Source organism: Lipophrys pholis (assembly GCF_963383615.2).
Source record: "Lipophrys pholis genome assembly, chromosome: 4".
NCBI lineage: Eukaryota > Metazoa > Chordata > Actinopteri > Blenniiformes > Blenniidae > Lipophrys > Lipophrys pholis.
Genome location: NC_137637.1, coordinates 19,825,153 through 19,845,970, shown reverse-complemented (window position 1 = coordinate 19,845,970; position 20,818 = coordinate 19,825,153). Strand labels below are relative to the sequence as shown.

General features: G+C 41.8%; 1 protein-coding gene across 1 annotated transcript in view; it reads right to left on the bottom strand.

Moving 5' to 3' along the window:
- Positions 1 to 16,314, bottom strand: part of ppfia4 (PTPRF interacting protein alpha 4) — a gene marked incomplete at its 5' end in the record, with an annotated part of 57,727 nt that extends 41,413 nt beyond the window's left edge. Inside the window, one exon of the mRNA XM_080462125.1 lies at positions 16,057 to 16,314. Coding sequence (XP_080318251.1) covers positions 16,057 to 16,314 — 258 coding nt within the window. The remainder of the gene's footprint in view (positions 1 to 16,056) is intronic.
- Between the last annotated feature and the right edge of the window lie 4,504 nt (positions 16,315 to 20,818).

Here is a 20,818-nt window from a genome sequence, read left to right as displayed (position 1 = left end):
GTGAGTGAATAATTTTCTTTGAGGAACCTATTTATTCATTTCAGACGCCACAGTTATAGTGGAACATAGAGGGACCTATAATAAATCTTGTAACAAGGGAAGGAAAATCAAAGCCATGTTAAATAACCTCTTGTAAAACTTTTAAAGTGTATCAGATCATTTGCATGGAACCTGGAGTCATGTCTATATGATGGAACTGTAATATTTCTGACTTGAGTGATTATAAAACACCAGCAACATAAATGCCATCATATCAATAATCACAAAGGGAGTTATTGACAATGTTGTCAATGTACTATTTGATTGCTAAATGATTTTCATCCTGAGTCAATTTTGATTCCCTTTGAAATGATCACACACACTGGATGGAACCATTTGCAACATGATTCGTTGATTCACTTAGGAGCATATCACTTCCATGCTCTGCAAATTACAGCCAGTTAAAGACAATGACTTTATCTGCCACACAGACGTGACTCAAAAATAGGTCGGTGAGGGATTCACTACCTCAATGGAGGTATAAGTGGTGGTAGCCCAGACAGTAGAGAAAATATATGATATGACATGCGATGCACTAGCTACACCAGTGCCTCCAAATCTGAGGTCCCTTGGAGGGGGTATTGGATCAGAAGATTGTCAAAACCAGGACACTTTGGCTGCACAGTGGACGAGAGTCCTTTTCTGGCTATTCACTGCCTTTACTCTCACTTTCTAAAAAAAAAACCCAAAAAACCTGGGGATTCCCCCCGAACCACAATCACACTGAGCAGCTCCAGTTTGGCACTCAGTCATCAATCCCAGTCTAGATTTGTTCTTCACATATTGATTAATATACACTACCATGTATGCATCTATAAGAAAATATACACGATATAGAAGTTCATACATCATACAAGTCGTATGAATAACTATGGGTGCACGCACATGCACACAGATACTTGCGCATATGGAGTCACTGATAGTTGGTGCCCTATGGGACAGAAGGTGTCAGGAAGTGAACATCATCCTTTCCCAAACCCTCCCCCCACTGTTTCCATGGAGACAAATTTGCAGAGCTTGGAGAGGAGAAAATCCTGAGTCTGCATGTGAACACACACACACACACACACACACACACACACACACACACACACACACACACACACACACACACACACACACACAGTGCCAGTGACCTTAAGACCAACAGCCGTATGTGGTTAGTAGGTACAAGGACATAGAGCAGCACTGCAGGAGCTACATTAAGAGTGCCGTATTGTGTGTATAGAAGTACTATGTGTGTGACTGTGGGATTCATTGGCGCTGTGCCGTCAGGGTGAGGGAAACACTGGAGGGACGGACACATATTCCGTTGGGTCAGCATTAAACAAGTGCCAACTAGATCTGTGGTGTATTCCCACTGGGCGGTTGTGAGGGGTCAGTATATGTTTGTAAGTGTGTACATGTTCACATATGTGCAATAACAACAATGTGCCAAGGGGAGTAATTTATGATTAATGACAGGATTTTAAAAAGGAAAAACCTGATAAAGATGACAATGCTGAAATATATGCTGACCTGGCACACACACAGTGACACACAAGTCACATTTAGATGATCCTACAACAATAATAAACATTCATTTGCCACGAGGAACAATTAGATCTTAAAAGCTTTGCATTATTTCAAAATCTCTGGATAACATTCGCATGCTTTTTCTTTTGAGGAGTCTTGATGAATGAAAATATTGAATAAAGCCATGCTTACAGAGTTTCGAAGGAATTCCCCAGGGTGTGCCAGTTCATATGGTCTAAATCAGCCAGACTGGAAGGATTTAAGCAGCTGTTTTATGGAGGTTTGCCAATCAAAAGCAAGTGCATTTATGCTGCATTAACTGTTAATCTGTAACTGCAAAGACGAAGAGCTTGTTATAACAGCAGGAGTAATAAGCCTGAAAAGTACAATGCCTGCGTTAATTAATGTGCATAGTTAATCACATGTTCAGTTCTGAAGGTTTTTTTTAACCAATACTATCTTTAGCTCTATTTAATATTGCCTTTGTTTTCATTTGACAACCTTGTTTGTTTACAAGCAAGAAGGTTTATTAATTCAACAAAAAATTAAAGCGTATAGGTATACTGAACTATATAAGACTAGAGTCTACTTTTTATAAGACATAGAATAGGTTGGAAATACTGAAATCTGAATGTGCTGTCCATGTTATGATGCGCCCACTGCCCTGGCAGAAGGTCCTCAGTCAATCTGGGCCAATTAGAGCACCGATCGTTGGGTGCTAGAGAGCATGTAAATGTATGCACTCCCTCCAGGGTGTCCCCAAACGGAAGAGGAGAGGAGAGGAGAGGAGAGGAGAGGAGAGGAGAGGAGAGGAGAGGAGAGGAGAGGAGGTTTTGCCACTCGGATGCTGACACAAGACGCCGGTTGAGAGAACAGAGCGAGCGATACGTTGAGAGAGGAAACAGGGGATCAGATAGGGGAAGGCAAAAATGAACGGATCACAATGACAAAAGGATGTGCCTGAAACTGGAGAGGCAGAGGTTGGAGAGGAATATCGGAGGATAGCAGCAGAGGTGGGGGGTAACACTGTCTGTTGTAGGCTGCAGGTTTTTTTTTTTTTTTTTTCATGACCTTTATGTAACTCAACTAGAGGCACTTCCTCGCTGTCTCAGTTTCTTGCCCTCTCGTTCACATTTTCCATTGTCGCACTCCCCTTTTATGTGTGGTCTTACAGCATAATGAATGACATTAAAATTAAACTGTTGTTAAATATCATTAAATCTTTTTTTATTTTGCCCTGGTGAGTCATTGACTCACAGCTGTGACATATTTAAAGGGCAAGCTCAGACATTCTATATTTTTCCAAGGTTATGGATTCAGTGCTTCCTGGGATTGTGATACTTCCCCACATTTGTTCAAAAGTGATACATCATATCGGTGTTGGCATGGCAACAATCGGCAGGGCTGATCTACAAACTGAAGGAAATTCTGTGCAGAACGTCAAACCACCGATGGACACCTTAGCAAAGGTTTCTGTCACTAAACACAAGTGTTTTGTTCCACACATTGTACACAGCTCACTAGCACTGTGGTCTCATTGTAAAATGCTAAGTTTAGTCGCATCACTAAAAGCACAGATGTAACAAGATATGTGAAAAGCTTGTGGGAGCCACCTATAGATTTGTGACGTTCAAGGATTTGCTGGCTTTCCGTTGTTCTGAGAGCAAGTGCACTCAGGTTTGACTTTGCACAGATTTGTCAGGTATGGAGGAATTTTTACATTTAAAACTCCCTAAACTAAGGTTTTTGCTATTTGGTGAAGCTCAGACTGATTTCTTATTGTTGAAAAACACAAGCTCAAACTTGGCGATCTGATGCCATTTGAAGCCCTGCAACGAGCTGGCCATAACAACAATGGATAGTAACAAAGTTTAAATAAATGATCACTAATGACTAATTAAACATATAAACTAATAGCCCCTGTTAGAATTGTTGAATTATTCAGGGCCTCCTGTGTGTCTGTGCTGGGGAACATTGTGTAATAACAGTAATACAAGATGATCTTATCCTGTATCCCACATCTATTGGAAATCTACACAACAGGCCAGTGTACAGTTAATACAAACATGATGTTTTTTTACATTTCAACATCTCCTAAGCACCTGGAACCGATTCGGTTACAATACAGTACAGGTGTATGGAAAATATCAATTTCCGCCTCAATTTCTAAACTGATATTTATCTGTGATGAGGTGTTATATAACTAGGAATGCAGATTCTTACTGGGCAGTTACAGTTACTGAATAAAATCTGGTAAAATTACATTTATTCACATATATTGCATAAAATGAGTGTTTTCTTTATATACAAACATTATTTCCCGGAGAAATGCTTCAGTGAGCTGCTTAGCTTTACTTCTGTGAACTTTATCCATCCCCATACACAGTGTTTCTTCTTTGCTCCCATTCTAATAATCACAGCCACTAGAGGTCACGACTTCTAGGCCAGGGGGCGCCTCATGAGTGCTTCTGTGATGCCAGCAGCTTTCACAAAGCATCAGTAATTGACGCCTGGGGAATAGGACTGAGCTGACTGAGACATTTTATTGTTTGCGGACCTCACACCAGATTCATACTTTATGAGGCAACAACAAACATGGTATAATGGGAAACTGTGTGGTATCCAGTACTCATCAGGAAAGTTCACCACACAGAATTACATTCAATGAGTTGCTGCACAAATTTTGTCCATTTTCCCACTTTCCTTAGTGCATTTAGTTTCTTTGCACATTTCACATGTATTTTCAGAGAGAAATTTAAGTGGTGTAAAGACATATGAAAGGCCTATGATGATGCTGTCACTGTGAGTCTCAGTTTGATCAATTCTAAGTCTGATTTGTCTGTAGCGAGTGAGAGCGACAGTGAGTGAGAGTCAGCGTGAATAAATGAAAGGGCCACTGAAGTGTGGAATTGAGGACAAGAAGAGACGTTGCAGGGCATACGGCGGTGGAGAGAGAGGAAGGCAGCTAAGTGTGAATGATGTTCTTCTTGCGCTGGGGCAGACCACGTCACAACCCCCATTATTGTAATGGGGCACCACAATGCTTACTGACCTTCATTATCGACAGACTAAGCAGGCTATGGAGATGATAGCGTTTGTGTATCAGTTATCAGACAATTACAACACGGGAGTAGGGAGCTGCTCAGGTTATTTGCATCCTAACGAAATGTATTACACAGACTTTACCAAACAAATAGCACCATTCACTGCAAACTTGTTACATGTGGTTGTGCATGCGGACGCACACAGACATCTGTATATTCATACACTCTGAAATTCATTATGTTTTCGGGCTAAGATGCAGGGACTCTTTGTTCTTTCTGATCGAATGAGTTGATTTAGGTCAAAAGAAACGTGTACATGTGCAGACACTTACGTTTGATATGGTATAGACATCAACCCTCAATGAAAAAAACAAACGTACGTGAACATTCATCCATCTTTGAATTACCTATAGTAAAAATGAATCACACACTGTGTATGATGAACGTGGAAGTTTAGTGCTACGGCGTAACATGCAATGAGCAGTGTTCATATCTCATGCAGCCAAAGCCAAAGCTGTTTGTACAGTGGGCTCGCCGAAAGATATGAAGCCCCAGCTGACAGAACGGAAGCTAACTAATAGACCTATCAGCACACGTGTTTCAAGCCAACGCCAAGGATAAGACCGACAGTGAGGGAGCATGAGAGGCAGAGCGACAGGGCGGTTGAGAACAAGAAAAAAAAAAAGGGTGAGGGAAATCGTTTGAAGAAAAAAACAAAACAGATCAGCGGTTATATTGATAACATGGATATTGAATCCTCAGCCCAAGTGTGCTCATAGATAGCTGATTTTAGCTGCAAGTTATAGAAAGAATCTACAGAACAACTTCAGTACTAAGCTACAAGGATAGTGTGTGTGTGTGTGTGTGTGTGTGTGTGTGTGTGTGTGTGTGTGTGTGTGTGTGTGTGTGTGTGTGTGTGTGTGTGTGTGTGTGTGTGTGTGTGTGTGAGAGAGAGAGAAGCTGCTGCTGATAACTGAGGCATGTTGTAGGTGGTCCTGAATAAATGGGTTTTGATTTAATCCAGAGAGAAGACAATCTGAGAATTTTCCCTGGCAGTACATGCACCAAAAATATCTTATTAGTTCCTCCAGTACGTGCTGCTCTCTGAATAAGCCTCCAACTGTGTCTTTTCTAAAGTGTGTGTGTGTCGTCATCATGTGTACGATCTTCGGTGTCTGGCCCAAACGTGATTGTGTTCCGGTCTCATTCAAATCAGCACATAGCGTTGACCACACAATGTAACACATCTGTCTGAGTGTACTGTATGTGTTTATGCATTCATGTGTAGTTGTGCATGACTCTGAAGTATCAGCCCAACTGCACAGCTTACACTACAGGGAAGTGCTGACTCTGTGTGGGCAATTCATCACTGGAAACACTTTCTTATATAGATAATTCTGTACCTTTGCTGTATGTTTGCCAACGCTAACAAACTGAGAGTTATATGAAGGTGTGATCACATTCTGTGTTTTACAGTGTTTTTTAAATGAGTGGTCCAGGTTAGTCACCATTTACATAAACAGCTTCTGCAAAAAGACACTTTTTCTTAGGAAAATTAAAGCAAATAAGACATGAGACGATAACCAAATACAAAAAGTTAACAAGCAATCCCCCTACTCATCCAGCCAAATTGGTTTGAATGGGCATGTCCCGCTATTTATGATCGCAGTGCCCTCTTGTTCTGATGGCTACTTCCAGCCGGGTCACACACAATTTCACAAAGCCCTCATAGCCTATAACCCGATTCAACATTCTAGATTTTCAATGTAAATTTGTTCAATTGACTAACCTTGTCACAAAGAGCCTTTAATGCCTCCAGATTTTAATCTGATGAAGCGTTTGGGATGCGGTGAAACAGGATAATCACAGCATGGATGGGATGTTTGCCAACTCACAGCAAATGTATGAAGTTATTCTATCAATATGGATCAAACCCACTGAGGAATGTTACCACTCAACAAAGACAAAGACAGAAAGATGACTATTTTGAGAGCAGAAATCCAATTCACTAACAGCAAGGTATACTTAATGTTGTAGATGATGTGTGCATTTCATTTCTACACAGCAGTTTTAGAAATCTAGAGGGTTATTTTTGGCAGGTTGTTTTGGTATTGTGGTTTGCAACTTTGCTGCTTTAGATGTTAACATTTTCACTTCGGTGGATTATCTATTCAGCTTTGTTGTATTTGGCACGGATTCTGAAGAAAGATCTCAAGGCTTGTGTGTGGAAGCTTCTGTCATCTGAATCCAAACAAACTTTGTCTTTTGTTGCTCTCTATTGTGTCGGTCCCACAATGGTGCCGTAAATGTGGAGAAAACATTTTATTGATGTTTTGTATGCCGTTAGAAGCCTGTCTGCCCTACAGTGCTTTTTTTTAAAAAAAAATTTTGTCATAGACTGGTTTTTTGTCTTTTTACTCGATGTGAATTTTGTTGGAATGTCAAGCTGGATGCAGGAGTGTTGACAACTTCTGACACCAGAAACTGCTTCTGAGTCAGTTCAATTCCAACAAAATCAGAGCTTTAATGTGCAGGATTTCTAATTTTATACTTGAAAACCTGAAAGGCTTCAACCAGAGGTGAATGCATGAATGAATACAAGCATATGGCACGACAAATGTGACAAATCAACCTCCTTCATTAGGCTGACGTGTGCAATCATCACAAACGATGAGTTAGTGATGAGCTTGATAAGGAATGCAGGTGCTGAAATATTTGGCGTGAAAAGTGACTGTTGTGCTGTTAGTTTTCCTGTACTTTAAGAAAAAAATTACATCAAATTAAACTTAATGAAAACTATATTGCCTCAATGTAAATCTTAAATCTCAATAATTGAAATGATGTTTTGTAGTAAAAAAGTATTATTGGCAAAACAAAACCAACCCCACAGTCAATGCAATATTTTTCCTTCCAGCATGTCCCTCTGCAGAAAATCCCAGTGCATTGCTTTGCTATGTGTGTGAGTGTGTGAGTACGTGTGAATGTGTGTGAGTGTGAGAATTATTGACAGTGAGCAGCGGGGTGTGTGCGCTATGTTGTGAGACACTGACAAGCTCTATTTCATGGAGCAGAAGAAGCATTTTGAAGTTCTTTAAATCCCTTTAAGGGTCCAGTCGGGGGCTTAGCTTGTGACGCCGCTGCCTCTGCCGCTCTTTATAAGTCTCTTTCTGAGAAAAAAAAAGGGGGGGGGGGGATCTATAAGAGCCCCCACTGGCCTCACCCAGTGTGTATTTTTATGCATATTTCTGTGGATCTATGAATACGCGCGCGCGTGTGTGTGTGTGTGTGTGTGTGTGTGTGTGTGTGTGTGTGTGTGTGTGTGTGTGTGTGTGTGTGTGTGAGAGCAGAGTTTTAGTGTTTAACCTTGAAATGTATGACCTTGGACGTCTTTAAGACACAGTTACATTTTTAAAAAGGCGGACACGTTCTTCTCCTTCTTCACCCTGACCCCGGTCCAACATTCGCACCCGTCCTCGCCCTTGATTGTCTATTCTGGGAGAGATACAGGAGACAAACTGAACTGACAGAGTTCCAATAGTGTAGTTGTTAGACACGGCAGGGCTGCTGTGGGCTTAACTGCTGGCAGGAAAACTTCATCGCACATCCCCCTGCTCCTCCTCCTCCTCCTCCTCCACTTTCTCATTCTGTCCTTCCTTACCTCCCTCTTTCATTACTCTTGCCTTCCCCTCTGGTGGTCCTGCAACTCCAATCAGTCCACTCTTATTACGAGGAGGAAGGGGCTCACACAGACATACACAGTGACTTTGTATTCTTCTTATTACCAGAGCATGTCCCTCGCTGCTGGGGACCGTCAGGTACGCTCGATTCAGCTTTTTCCTCACTGACTCTCTTTCTGGCTCTCTTTGCAAAACCTTACTGTTGTTTTATCCGCGTCTCTTTTTCTCACCTTTCCTTTTTCTTTCACATTCTTTTCCTTCTCTCTCCCAGGCGGACGGGGTGGACAAATTGGCGCCCGGCTGAGCTAAATGTGCCTGGTGCTGAGAGCCAGATGGTACTGGCAAGAGGGATGGAGGGAGCGAAGGATGGATGCAACTGAGACAGAGAGCATCTACACCGTGGCGTGGCACAGCGGCATAGGGGAGCTAGCTTTGCACACTAATAAACTATTAGTGCTCAGGGGCCTGAAAGCTGTGCAGAGGCCCTTGCCAGGGGCCAGATTGACCTGCTCACAGCCATGATGAAAAGGGGTTCAAGTGAGAAAAAAAAACAGGACAACAGACAGGGAGACAGGATTAAGGAGCAAACTCCTGTGGCGAGGAGGAGAGGAGAGTGACAGGTGATGTCAATATGCAGCAGGAGAGGAAGAGAGGATAAGAAAAGAGGCAGACATAGGGAGGCGTGATGTCAGTCAGCTGCTGAGAGGTTGATATGTTGTTAGACTTACTTAGCACTTCTGATCTGTTCCTTCTCCTCTCCTAAAAGTATGGAGCTGACCACTCATTTCGGCTCTTCTCCGAAATCCACAGGCATTAAAAGCATTTCATTTTCACTTTACTCTCACAACTTGGAGCCCTTTTTTGTACCGCAGCCCATCTTTTGAATCAGTAATAAGATTTCAACCCAGGCCAAGTTAATTACTGAGATCTGGAAACTCCCCCCAAAAAAAGGTTAAAAAGACAAGACACACCAGCAGTCAGACCGCCGTAAAAGTTCTCCGTGCAAAATCCAAGAGTGAAGATATTCCCTAAACTACCTGTTGTAACGAAGCAAAGTCACAACATTATTCAATTCCAGCAATTAACCAAATGATTGAACTTCCAATGTTATGACACAAACATTTCTATTCTTTAAGGCTACACACATTGGTGTAGTGGTTAACACTCTCACTTCACAGTGAGAATATCTGGGATTTGTTTTTGACTCCGGAGCCTTTTAGTAAGGAGTTACATATTCTCCCATGTGATGGTTTTCTCTGGGTACTATGGTTTACGCCCACTGTTGTTTCGTTTGACCATTATCTAGTGTTAAGATTTTAAATATCCAAAAGAAGACTTTAAGAAGGGACTGAGGCTCTTTCTCTGATTCACAGCCTCATTTTTCTGTCTCACTCTCAGGGCTTCTTGGTGACATTCAGCAACAGACTTTGTGCTCCACTTTTCTCCGCATCAACCCAAATTCCAGTATTTGGAGATTACATAACACGAAGGATACGACTGGACTTCAATAGCAGACCAATAACGTTGTGTAATTTCTCATCTGACTTTGCCCAGACTCCTCAATACTCTGCTATTATGGCGAACTAAGCTGCCTTGGCCATCCATGCGTAAGCAAAACTAGCTGTAGGCATACTTGCTCATGCACATACTAACACACAGACCGAGGATGACATGAAGAAAGTGCATGTTGACATTTAAGAAAATACCAGCTGTGTGTGAGTTACTCGATGTTTGTGGGTTGGTGCAGATGTGCAGGGGTGCAAACAATGGGTATACCTATAACTACTAAAAATCAGTATAAAAGATTGGATGGATATATATACCAACCAATACTTTTCTTGAGAATCATGTAATTAATTACAGTATATTAGGAAACAATATTATATGATTGTTTGTTTTTTTGGTATTACAAAATATAAGTTGTCATTTCTCAAACATGACAACAACAAAGAAAAACGTTAAATCTTTTTCTTGAAATGGTACTTTTACTGCAAAGTTGGTGACAAGGTTTGAATCAAGCGTTGACTATCTTGACGAAATAAAGTTTGGGTGATGTTCAGCTGACGCCACCCCAAAAAGAAACAGAAGGACCTTGAGGCCTGATTCTTCCCGCTGCAGTCTATATTGGGTTTGACAGTCACTTTGCCTCACACTGTACCTGTAAGCAAAACACGCCTCAAGTACAGTAGCTCAGATGGCTCAGTACCAAGGCTCACCTCTGCTGGCTTCAGTTCAATTTACATTAAAAAGCTCTATTTTCATTTGTTGACTCAACTTTTGCTGCGGGAATGGCTGAATTAAGGTCGTAAAATTCTCTCTGTTACACAACTGGCAATGATTAATTGATCGAAGTCTACCATCTGATTCTCGCCCTTTTATTTAGTCCACAATGTTGCACTGAAACCTTGGCAACACGCCTGTTCCGACTGATTGAAGTCCTCACCAAGTCAGGAGCTCTAGGAGAACACAATCCTAACAACAGTGTAATGTGGACTGTATTAAAAAACAAAGCCTGGATATGTAATATTTTCACAAGTTTTAAAATGCTCTCACAATATTCTTACCTGTGGATACTAAGCTTGACATGGAGCGACAGTATTTCTGCTTAAACAATCAAACTTTAGATACATCCTTAATCGGATCTGAGACTTCACCAAGTTCACATTACCAGCCTGAGGAGATAAAATAGTATTTGAATAGAATACAGTGCCTGGCTAATTCAGTCATAACAGTGAAACATGATGGTGGCAGCATCATGATTTGAGTATGGTTCTCTACAGCAGAGATGTGAATATTTGTCAGAAGAGAGCGAGAGCTTGCTGTATGTAGTCAAGAGGCCAGAGAAGACCTTCGCTTTCTGAAGCAGAGGAAAATGATTCCACCTTTCAGCAGAACAATATCCAAGTTTACCTTCAGGAACCTGCTGGAGAGGCTTTCAAACAAGTCCTTATGGGGCAACAAAGCCCAGACTTTGCCATCGTATAACATCTTGAGATACGCATGAAGATGGCAGTTTGCAGTCGCTTCCCATCCAATCTGACAGAGCTTGATGATCTGCCCAGAAGATTGGGATAAACTGACCAAATTAAAGTGTGCAAAACAGATTCAAAGTTGTAGCGACTGCCAAACAGACTTCTAGGAAAAAATACTGGCTCTGAATATTTTTTTGTTTTTTTTTACAAATGACAGAGGTCCCTTTTCCAGAGTTGATCAACATTTTCAGACAAAACAATTCAAAAGTGTTTTTTTTGGGGGGGGGGGGGTAATTTGGTTTTCCTACAGCTTGGAAATTATTCTAAACATGGCTGATGTTTATGGCTCATTCACATGTTCTAGTAACCACACTGGTTCCTGAGTCCTGGCAAAAACTAGCTGACAACATAAGTCCAGAAAAGCTAAATGAGTCTTCAAAATTCTCTAAACTCACAAAAAGAAAAGCTAAAACGTGTATTCAGTTTGTAATTATAGTTAGTGGAGGTAGTGCTTGGGCAAGAATATTCTTTATTGAAAATATATCGAACCATCAGCTAAACAAGACCAGCGCCTGGGCAGAAGAGCCCACATTGGCACTTTAACACCCAAAAAGGCAATCAGTGTGTTTACATGCACAGACATTGGATTGGATTATTGTCTTTGTCCCAGTATACATGGACAGGAGTGAAATCAATTTGTTGATGATAGCGGATTGATAGCTGTTCTCGCTGATTTAATTTCTGGTTGACCTGCTACACCACAGACCAAAACCGTCAATAATGAGCCAGCATGAATTATCAATGCAGAGGTGTGACCAAATGGACAATGTTTGCAGTTAGCAGTCTCTGGCTTCTTCTATTTGAGCTCCTGTTTATCTTTTGTAGGTGTCAATGAGTGTCTGGTATGTCATGGGTCACACTAATCAGCACTGTCTCGCACAATGTCCAATCTTGTTCCTAAACACATCTTCATGTCTGCGTGAAACCCACAGCACGGGGCTCATGACGCCCCAGGTTTGAGAAGACCTAACCTCACACTAACCTCCACTGTATCCAACAATACAAGAGCAACACAAAGTGAAGAGGTCCTTGGAAAACTTCCCTCCTGTACTAGACTATGTTGTTCAAAGTTCAGCTACAGCAGTAGGAAAAAAATGGGAATTGTTGGAGGAACTGATAAATGGATCATTGGATTACAAATTAATTACATAAAAAGATGAGTGTGACAAAGAGGGAACACAATAGATGGAGACCATGGGTTTAGAGTTAAGAAATACACGATACAATTCAAAAGAACTTAAAAAGAAAATCCAAAATGGAGAACACAGATTGCAAAACACTTATACATGATGATACAAGCACAGATCCTAAAATATTAACATAGAGGCATGTGCTTTTTGTGTTTACATGCCTGCACAAGCGTAAACAGCAACCACTGCTATGAGAGGTCAAAGGACAGCCCTGTGTTATGTTTCAGGTCAAATGAACAGCACAACAAAGCTTGTGCCCAGTGCATGTGTGGAGGGCCTACGTCAGTGGGCACAGAGAGGAAGGTGGAGTTTTGAAACAGAGACAGTTGTTTTGGAAGGACTGTGTGTGTGTGTGTGTGTGTGTGTGTGTGTGTGTGTGTGTGTGTGTGTTATACGTCTTTGTCGCTGTGTATTTGTAAGCTGGCAAAAATAGCCAGTGTTGTGTCTGACTGGAACAGGTGTCCAAACATCACAACACACACACACACACACACACACACACACACACACACACACACACACACACACACACACACACACACACACACACACACACACACACACACACACACACACACACACACACACACACACACACACACACACACACACACACACATTGCCATATCCCACCAAAAAGACAAATATGTTTTTGTTTTTTTAAATCTAAAGTTCAGGGGTTAATGCAATTAATGTTTTTTTACTGTGTAAACAATTGTAATTATCAACTGTCAGAACCCTTTCCTTTGTACAAACAAAATTGTGCCGACCACACCTTAGTCAAGAAAGATGAAACTGATGAATATGTAATGTTTTTTCCAAAATTCCAAGCTTGTTAATCTTTATAACATTTTTTAAGATCCGCCTATTGTCAAAGGCAGTAACTGAATAAATTGACCTGCAGAACAGTGCACTTAAAGCAAATTATTGTAATAGCATACAATTGTAGACATAAATCAACACATTTTCTTTGGCCGTGAGAACGGTTTCCTTCATACAGAAAAGAAACCGTGTGTGTGTGTGCGTGCGTGTGTGTGTGTGTGTGTGCGTGCGTGCGTGCGTGCGTGCGTGCGTGTGTGTGTGTGTGTGGTCAAAACCTAATTTGTCTATGGGCAAACCCATCTCTGAGGGCTGTATTAGCAGCATTATGCACTGTAATGGGCTGACATATTAATCTACAACTCTATTCTCTGTAGCTAATGAACATATCCATCCCAGTCTGTGTGTGTGTGTGTGTGTGTGTGTGTGTGTGTGTGTGTGTGTGTGTGTGTGTGTGTGTGTGTGTGTTACTGTTTATGATGTGCGATAAAATGGCAAAGCTGTCCCATTTTTAAGAAACCTAAATTCTATAACTGGGCTGAGAGCGCTTAATTTTTTATCGCTCACATTTTGTTTGCACATGTGTGTACGTTAGAGTGTGTTTCTTTGGAGGAGAGACATGGATGTGACAGTTCTGGGTCAGATGAGACCTATGAAGTCAAGCAGCCTACAGAAGACAAAACCAAATATACACACACGTAGTCATGCACATACCTCGTGGGTAAAGACAACAAATGTTTGGGAAACAAAAGAAAAGACAGGATAAGGCTAGATAGGACAAAAAAGAGGCTGCACTGCCATGCCAGTCATCATACATCAGGCTGCAACTTTTAAGCAATGAGTGGTAAAAAGAGAAAAGAAAACCTCAGATGCAAAACACCAATGTAGACAGTCCTGGCTGGAGGGCTGCACAGCAGAGGTGACTAGAGCAAACATAAAACTGTGATATTGCATTGTAGTTGAGGGCATAAACACACCAGCGGTGGCCATGTTGAGCACAGCCACGGATCAGCCTAATTATAGCTGACAAATATAGGATACCGGGGTCAGGAGCTTTCCCAACTGCTACAATATTGCTCTAACATATTCATCACACCCAAACTTGAGACATCAAATACAGTAAGGGATTTTTTCCCCCCACACTTCTCCCTCATCATTACAAAACACTCTCTGCAATTTCCAATAATGCATCAGGGCCAGACAACCCTCATCCCTCAGCTGAGCAGAGCAAAACTGAGTAGAAATCAATCGCAAGTGAGATTTTCTCTCATTTCTCCGTATTGCTTCACCCACTGTCCATTGCATCATCTCTCCACTTTGTGGCTGGTGTGGAAATGACCACTGGTGTGTTTGCCCTGAGTGTGTACACGCTTATGTTTTTGTGGAATGGGAGGCAGCCCGTGCACATGCACGCAAATCATAATGTCTCCAAAATATCCCTGAGGTCTACGACTGTATAACTAATACTTGTATTATTGCTGGAATAAAACATTATGCTGAACCAAGAAGGATTAGAAAACAAGCATGACAGCCTCTACCCACTCCTCTCATCTCTTCTCCGCTCACACACAAACAATCATACACAAACACACACAGACGTGCATGCATGTGTGGAAGCAAGCAGCCCAGGGCCACGAAGCAAGCAGCCATGTTTCTTTCACAGGAGGCTGCAGCGAGCTTGTCATCATCAGCCTGGCTGTCTTCTCTGCACTCGCTCTCTTGCACATGCACACACACCACACTGTGACATCATGCTGCCCACTTAGACCAGGGGGTCAGAGGGTAAAACAGCTTTGTGTGCTGAGGCTTCATTGTCGTCATGCTAGGTGACTGCAATAGACTTTATTCAGCCCTCTTTCACTGAAACGCACAAATAAAGATTTCACTGACAATCAGTTCATTTCACTTCTGCTTCCACTGACAGGCGTGTCACCACATGCAGAGGTGAGGTTGTTTCCACTCAGATAATTACAGGTGGACTCTGCAATGTCTTCTGCTCTCAACATCTGGCTCAGTCCTCTGGCTACAGTCAGCAATCTTTTACCGAGTAAAAAAAGTCTCCATCCTCTCCCCACCGACAATTCACCTCACTACATTACCTTTCTGCCTACTAGATATTTAGATCCTCCTCCTTAGCACACTACCACTTACCAGCTTTTGAAGTGGTATGGCCTGTATATTCCCATCATCTTCACAGTTATTCTAATAGTGGTATCCCCAGACATGAAGGGGTATTATAAGGGGTTCCCCAGCAGAGGTGGTGACAGAGGAATCTTACACTAGTACATTCGAGTATTAAATTACAGACCATTTCAGGATGTGCCTTGAGAATCCGGCACTGGTCGACCTTGCTTCTTAAGACCTTGTGTCATTAATGTGTGCTTTGGTGGTGTATCCTCCAAATTAAATTTCCATTTAATTAACACCACCCACTTGATATATTTAGCAAGCCTGGAGCCAAAGACTTCGAGAAGCCAACTAAGTCCACTTGGTGATCTTAAATCCAAGATTATCATCACTGGCCTTATCTCCTCACATAACCCAGCAGGGAGGGAGAGAGAAAGAGTGAGAGAGGGAGAGAGAGAGAGAGAGAGAGAGAGAGAGAGAGAGAGAGAGAGAGAGAGAGAGAGAGAGAGAGAGACTCCTTTCAGAATCACATCGCATCAAAAAGAAAGGTTGGAAGCTCCTCCATGGCTGTCTCAGCCCTCACCCAGACCCTCCCCCCTTCACTGCTGCTCACCTGAGGCAGCGCAGCGTTGATCTGCCTCTGGAGGACGTCCCTCTCGTGCAGCGCCCCCTGCAGCTTCGTCTGGGACTGAATGAGGGTCTCCTGTGTCTCCCTGAGGGACTCCAGCAGCTTGTCCCTCTCGTCCAGCATGTTGACCATCAGCTGCTCGAAGTTGGCCTCCTGGTCGGAGCCGTTCGGGACGCCGCCGGTGCCTCTCGGAGGACCGGCCGAGTCTCCTTCGTTGATGGTCGGCATCACCTCGCACATCATCTTCCCTGCTCGGTGGTCTGGGCAGCGCTATAGGACCGTGTCGCTGTCGGAATTAGGAGAAGGAGGCGTGTGGGTTACAAGCCCGATAAACAGACTTACATTCACTGATAAGAGGGCCTATTTACGCCCCGCGGCAACGCACCGCCGAATGCGAGCGCAGATGCGCACCTTACTCCCCATTACAAGATGTTTCTCATGCAACAAACGAACACGTTCAAGCTTTATACTGCCGTACCTAATCAGAGTGGCTGAAAAGATGCGATGATGGTTGACCTTTCATCCATATTAACCGGCGTTTTTTCACCCCGTGTGCAGATCCGCCCTGGCCGGCGCGCCATGCACTCACATGTAGAAATCCCGGCGTGATATGATTGACAGTTCGGAGAGAGATGGGTGCGTGTGGAGGGGTGGTGCCCGCGAGCACGACAGGGATCACAGCACATTGGCAGAAAAATAAAAACCATGGGAGAAAAAAAATATATCCAAGAGGAGATCGGCGTCCTTATTCCCGTGGATAGTGCGAGCGAGTCTTATCTGCATCCGCTCTCTCCACTTCCATCTCTCCACTCCTCCTCCCACACACACAGTCCCCCTGTCACACTCACACTCACACGCACACACGCACACGCACGCACACACGAACACACAGCAATCTGCAGTTGTCACTACTCGGCTACAGCTCTGGAAACACGGGACCAGCTCCCCAAGAGCGTGCGCAAAGTGTGTGCGTATACAAAATACAGGAATGGAATTAGCTGGACGGTCATTCATGTCGTTCACAATAAGCGTAATTACACATTTAGGCAGGATCCCGTTACAACAGTGAGCGCAGGCTTAAACTGTAATTGGTGAATTGCAATGAGCTGCTCACATCAGCATCACTGCGCTCGGCCCTGACCCGACGGCTCCTGGGACGAGATGCCCGTTCATGTGGCATCAGCTTGACCAAACCAGAGCGTGATGGTGTTCCTTAGGGAGGGGAGCGCACCCTGCAGGACGTGTCGTGCAGACAGAAATCAGCGACAGAAACTGTTAGATTACACTCTTTTATTTGAGTACTACAATGGATGAGGCCAACATTGTAACGGTGCATTAAGTAATATTTCAGAGTGAGTGTATTTTGATACCTACAAAAAAAAAAAAAAAAAGACACTTGGTCCAACCTCTAGATGCTTAAATTACAATTTATATTTACTCAACGTTGCCTTATTGCCATGTGTTAAAGCTATGTCTCATCTGTTAAGATAGAACCTTTAGGGAACAAATATATAACATAAAAGTATATCTCCATAAAAAAAAAGTATATCTCCATAACCAGAAAAATACAGATTTAGTTTACACCATTTATTGTGTAACTATTGCACCTTCCTGAAAAAAATAACCAATTTGAAATGCAGTGTTTCATATTATGCTTCAAAGCCCCCAAGCCATTTGCCATCTTTTCTGTATCTATGAACGAGTTTCTAAAACTGGCATAAAAGTACAATTTTATTTCACTGTGACACAAAAGTACCAATCACTGCTAAAGAATGAGAGCCACCCCCATTTTATCTTTTTCACAACTCAGAGAAAGATAAAAAAACTTTAAAAGGATGTACGTACAACTTTTGACATCAGAATTGATATATATATATATATATATATATATTTTTTTTTTTCGTTTTTGCCATCAATCTGTGAGAAGCCTTAAGAAACTTCCAACAAGTTTGATTGATGTTATCGTTCTCTGTCAGTGTCAGAAGTCCAGAAGGCCACAGTGAGTTGATTTGTGGTGGTTGTGTGTCGCCATCTCGTGGTAAAGGATATTTTGTGAGTCGCTGCTGCAAATTAAGCTCAATCATTATAACTCTGATCTTAATTTAACGCTAAAGTGGTACCTCAATTTTAGTTGGGAAAATCTGTCTTCTACAGAAATGTTTGGCAAAATTATAATTTTCTGGAATGAAATGCACTCACGACTGATTTCATGTAATAGTAACATCACTTCAGTTTATTTAAAAGATCCTTGTTATTGTATCATGACTACGCTGCCTTATGTCTTGGCATAATCATCAAATAATTTTCCTCAGGACAGAGAAAAATACAAACTGTAACAACAATTGTTATGACAACTGGAGCATAGATATAGAGGACTGTTACAAAAGCGCCTCCCACTTTCACAAATGATGAGAATAACATTGATTTGGAAGAGTGGCTTCTTGTCCCTGCCATTTCTTTAATGTTAGCTGGGATGAGTGCCAGACCTCACAGCCCTAACTTGGTGACGTTTCATAGAAGAAAACTGAATTGAACTGTGCTTTTAAGTTGTAATAATTAATTTTTTGTCAACAACAATAAGTTCATACCCAATTAGTTGAGTTTATATCAAGTGATCTGGAATCAGTGATAAAGTGGGATTTTTCAGAGTCTGCATGTTGAGGATGGTCATGGGCTGGGAATTTGTTGGCAACAATGAGAATTGATCCGATTATTGTAAGAAGAGACAAGCAATCTTGTTATAGAAAAAAAAAAAAAGCAGATTGTTGTCTTCAAAGGTTAATCAATAGAATTTGTTCCAAGAAGAGGATATCAGTGAAAGTAAATAGAGGTAAAAAGATAACAGACAGAATAAGGTCTGTGATCGCAAAAGAGTTGATGGGAGCTCTCATCACAGAACTAACTAACTGGATATTTTGTAACACCTCCTGTCACCCAGCTTCAAAATGTGAGGAGCCACACTGCCGTGTTCTCACTTGTCAGTGTTCAGTTTCTCACACACAGTGATTGGAGCGTCATTGCTTGCTTTAAACAGGACCAGTGATTGGCCCCAAACAACGACTGGCTCTGTTTTGATGCTTTTTGTGCAAGATGTTTCGTAAAATGCATCATGTAGGTAGCTGAAAATATCTAGCCTGAAGCACTTTCATTGTTGTTTTTCCAAAGGTCATTGAACACAGCAATGTTGATCTTTTAGTTGGAGACCCTTAGGGCTGATAACATTGTCACTGTCTTTTGTCTCTTGCTTCTTATGCGAGTCTATCAGGCTTATTGCCTGAGCAGCTTTAATCAGAAGCTTTAATCAGAAGCTTTAGCAACGTTATGAGCGAGACAGTTGTGATACGTCTGCACTTTTCTGGCATATCTGTGAGGAGTGGGTGAGCTGATAAAATAAATGATGAACAAAACAAAATCCAGCAGTGGTGAGGCGGCACCTGCTGCCAAAACCACTGATCTCTGCTGTGAACAGACAAAGATTTCATTTCACTTATTTATCCAACTTATGTTTTCTGATGTTGTTTCCTATTTTGGTTTAATACCATAAATCATGAAAAAAAATCCTTAAACTGTCAAGATAAAGAAGAGACAACCCCACTTGATTGTTGCATGTAAACATTGATATGAAAGCAACTGAGAATGCCCGACTCAATTAAGTAACTTCTTAAAAGTTAAAACAGACGAACAATTTGATTTAATTATGAAGCAGGGCTTTCAAACTCATTTTAAGTGAGACCACAAAAAGCCAATTTTGATCTTCAGTGAATTGGAAATATATGTTGGCTGCAAAATAATCTAGAATTAAAGAGAACTTTGAATATTCACTTTGTTTTAGGGCAGAAAAGTATTATGAAAACATCTACATTTCAACAACTTGAAAGATAATAAATAGAGTTTCATTGTGCTGTTTTGACTGATGCTCCTTGAAAAATACAGTGAAATGTCCAATTGGTTTTTGTTTCAATGCTGTTTTTTTCATTTGTTGCCACCCAAAATACAAAAAATACAAAAGATAAAAATGGGTGCTTCATTGGCAAATGTGATGAAGAACTGATCTTTGATGCTAATGCTGATTCTTTTTCTGTTGCATCACAGATGTCTCACCTTGGCTTGCAGTGTTCTTGTCCCTGCCTTTGGCAAGGCGCAAAGATTACTATTCCCAGGATCCCGTTTATTTATCAATCCTTCTTCTTCTTGCTCTTCTTCTTCCGCCGTTTTTTTGGCGCAGCACGAGTCCAGCACGGTTGAGAGCACGTCCACACAAAGCACATCAAAACGTGCGAAAAATTCGGGAATAATGTGCTATTAATTTTATGAGCGATATGGCTAAACTTTTTGAAAAAATCGTGAAAAACTGTAAATAATTTTCCATTCAAAACGGATAGGAACCGAGTGTAGAACCACAACCCCCCCCCCCCCCCCCAAAAAAAACAACCCAATTAATAAGTTAAATGACTTTGTTATAAGTGTCAGGTGAAGATGAATGGATTATTTCATTGTTATTACCCATGATGATCCCAGTATGCAATAAAGAAAAGTAATACGGTTTGATTTTTCCTGTACATGTATATTTATCTCGTGCATCTGTACTTTTGAAAGTGGAAAGTGACAAGACAAGGGATAAATGTCTCTGCGAACACATGTTGGACAGAGTTCAGGAATCATTCAGAAATCGTTGCAATACCGACCATCACCGACGGCGGCAGTGTCACGCGGGGGCCAAACGTTATCTCGCGTTGTTTGCGTCGTT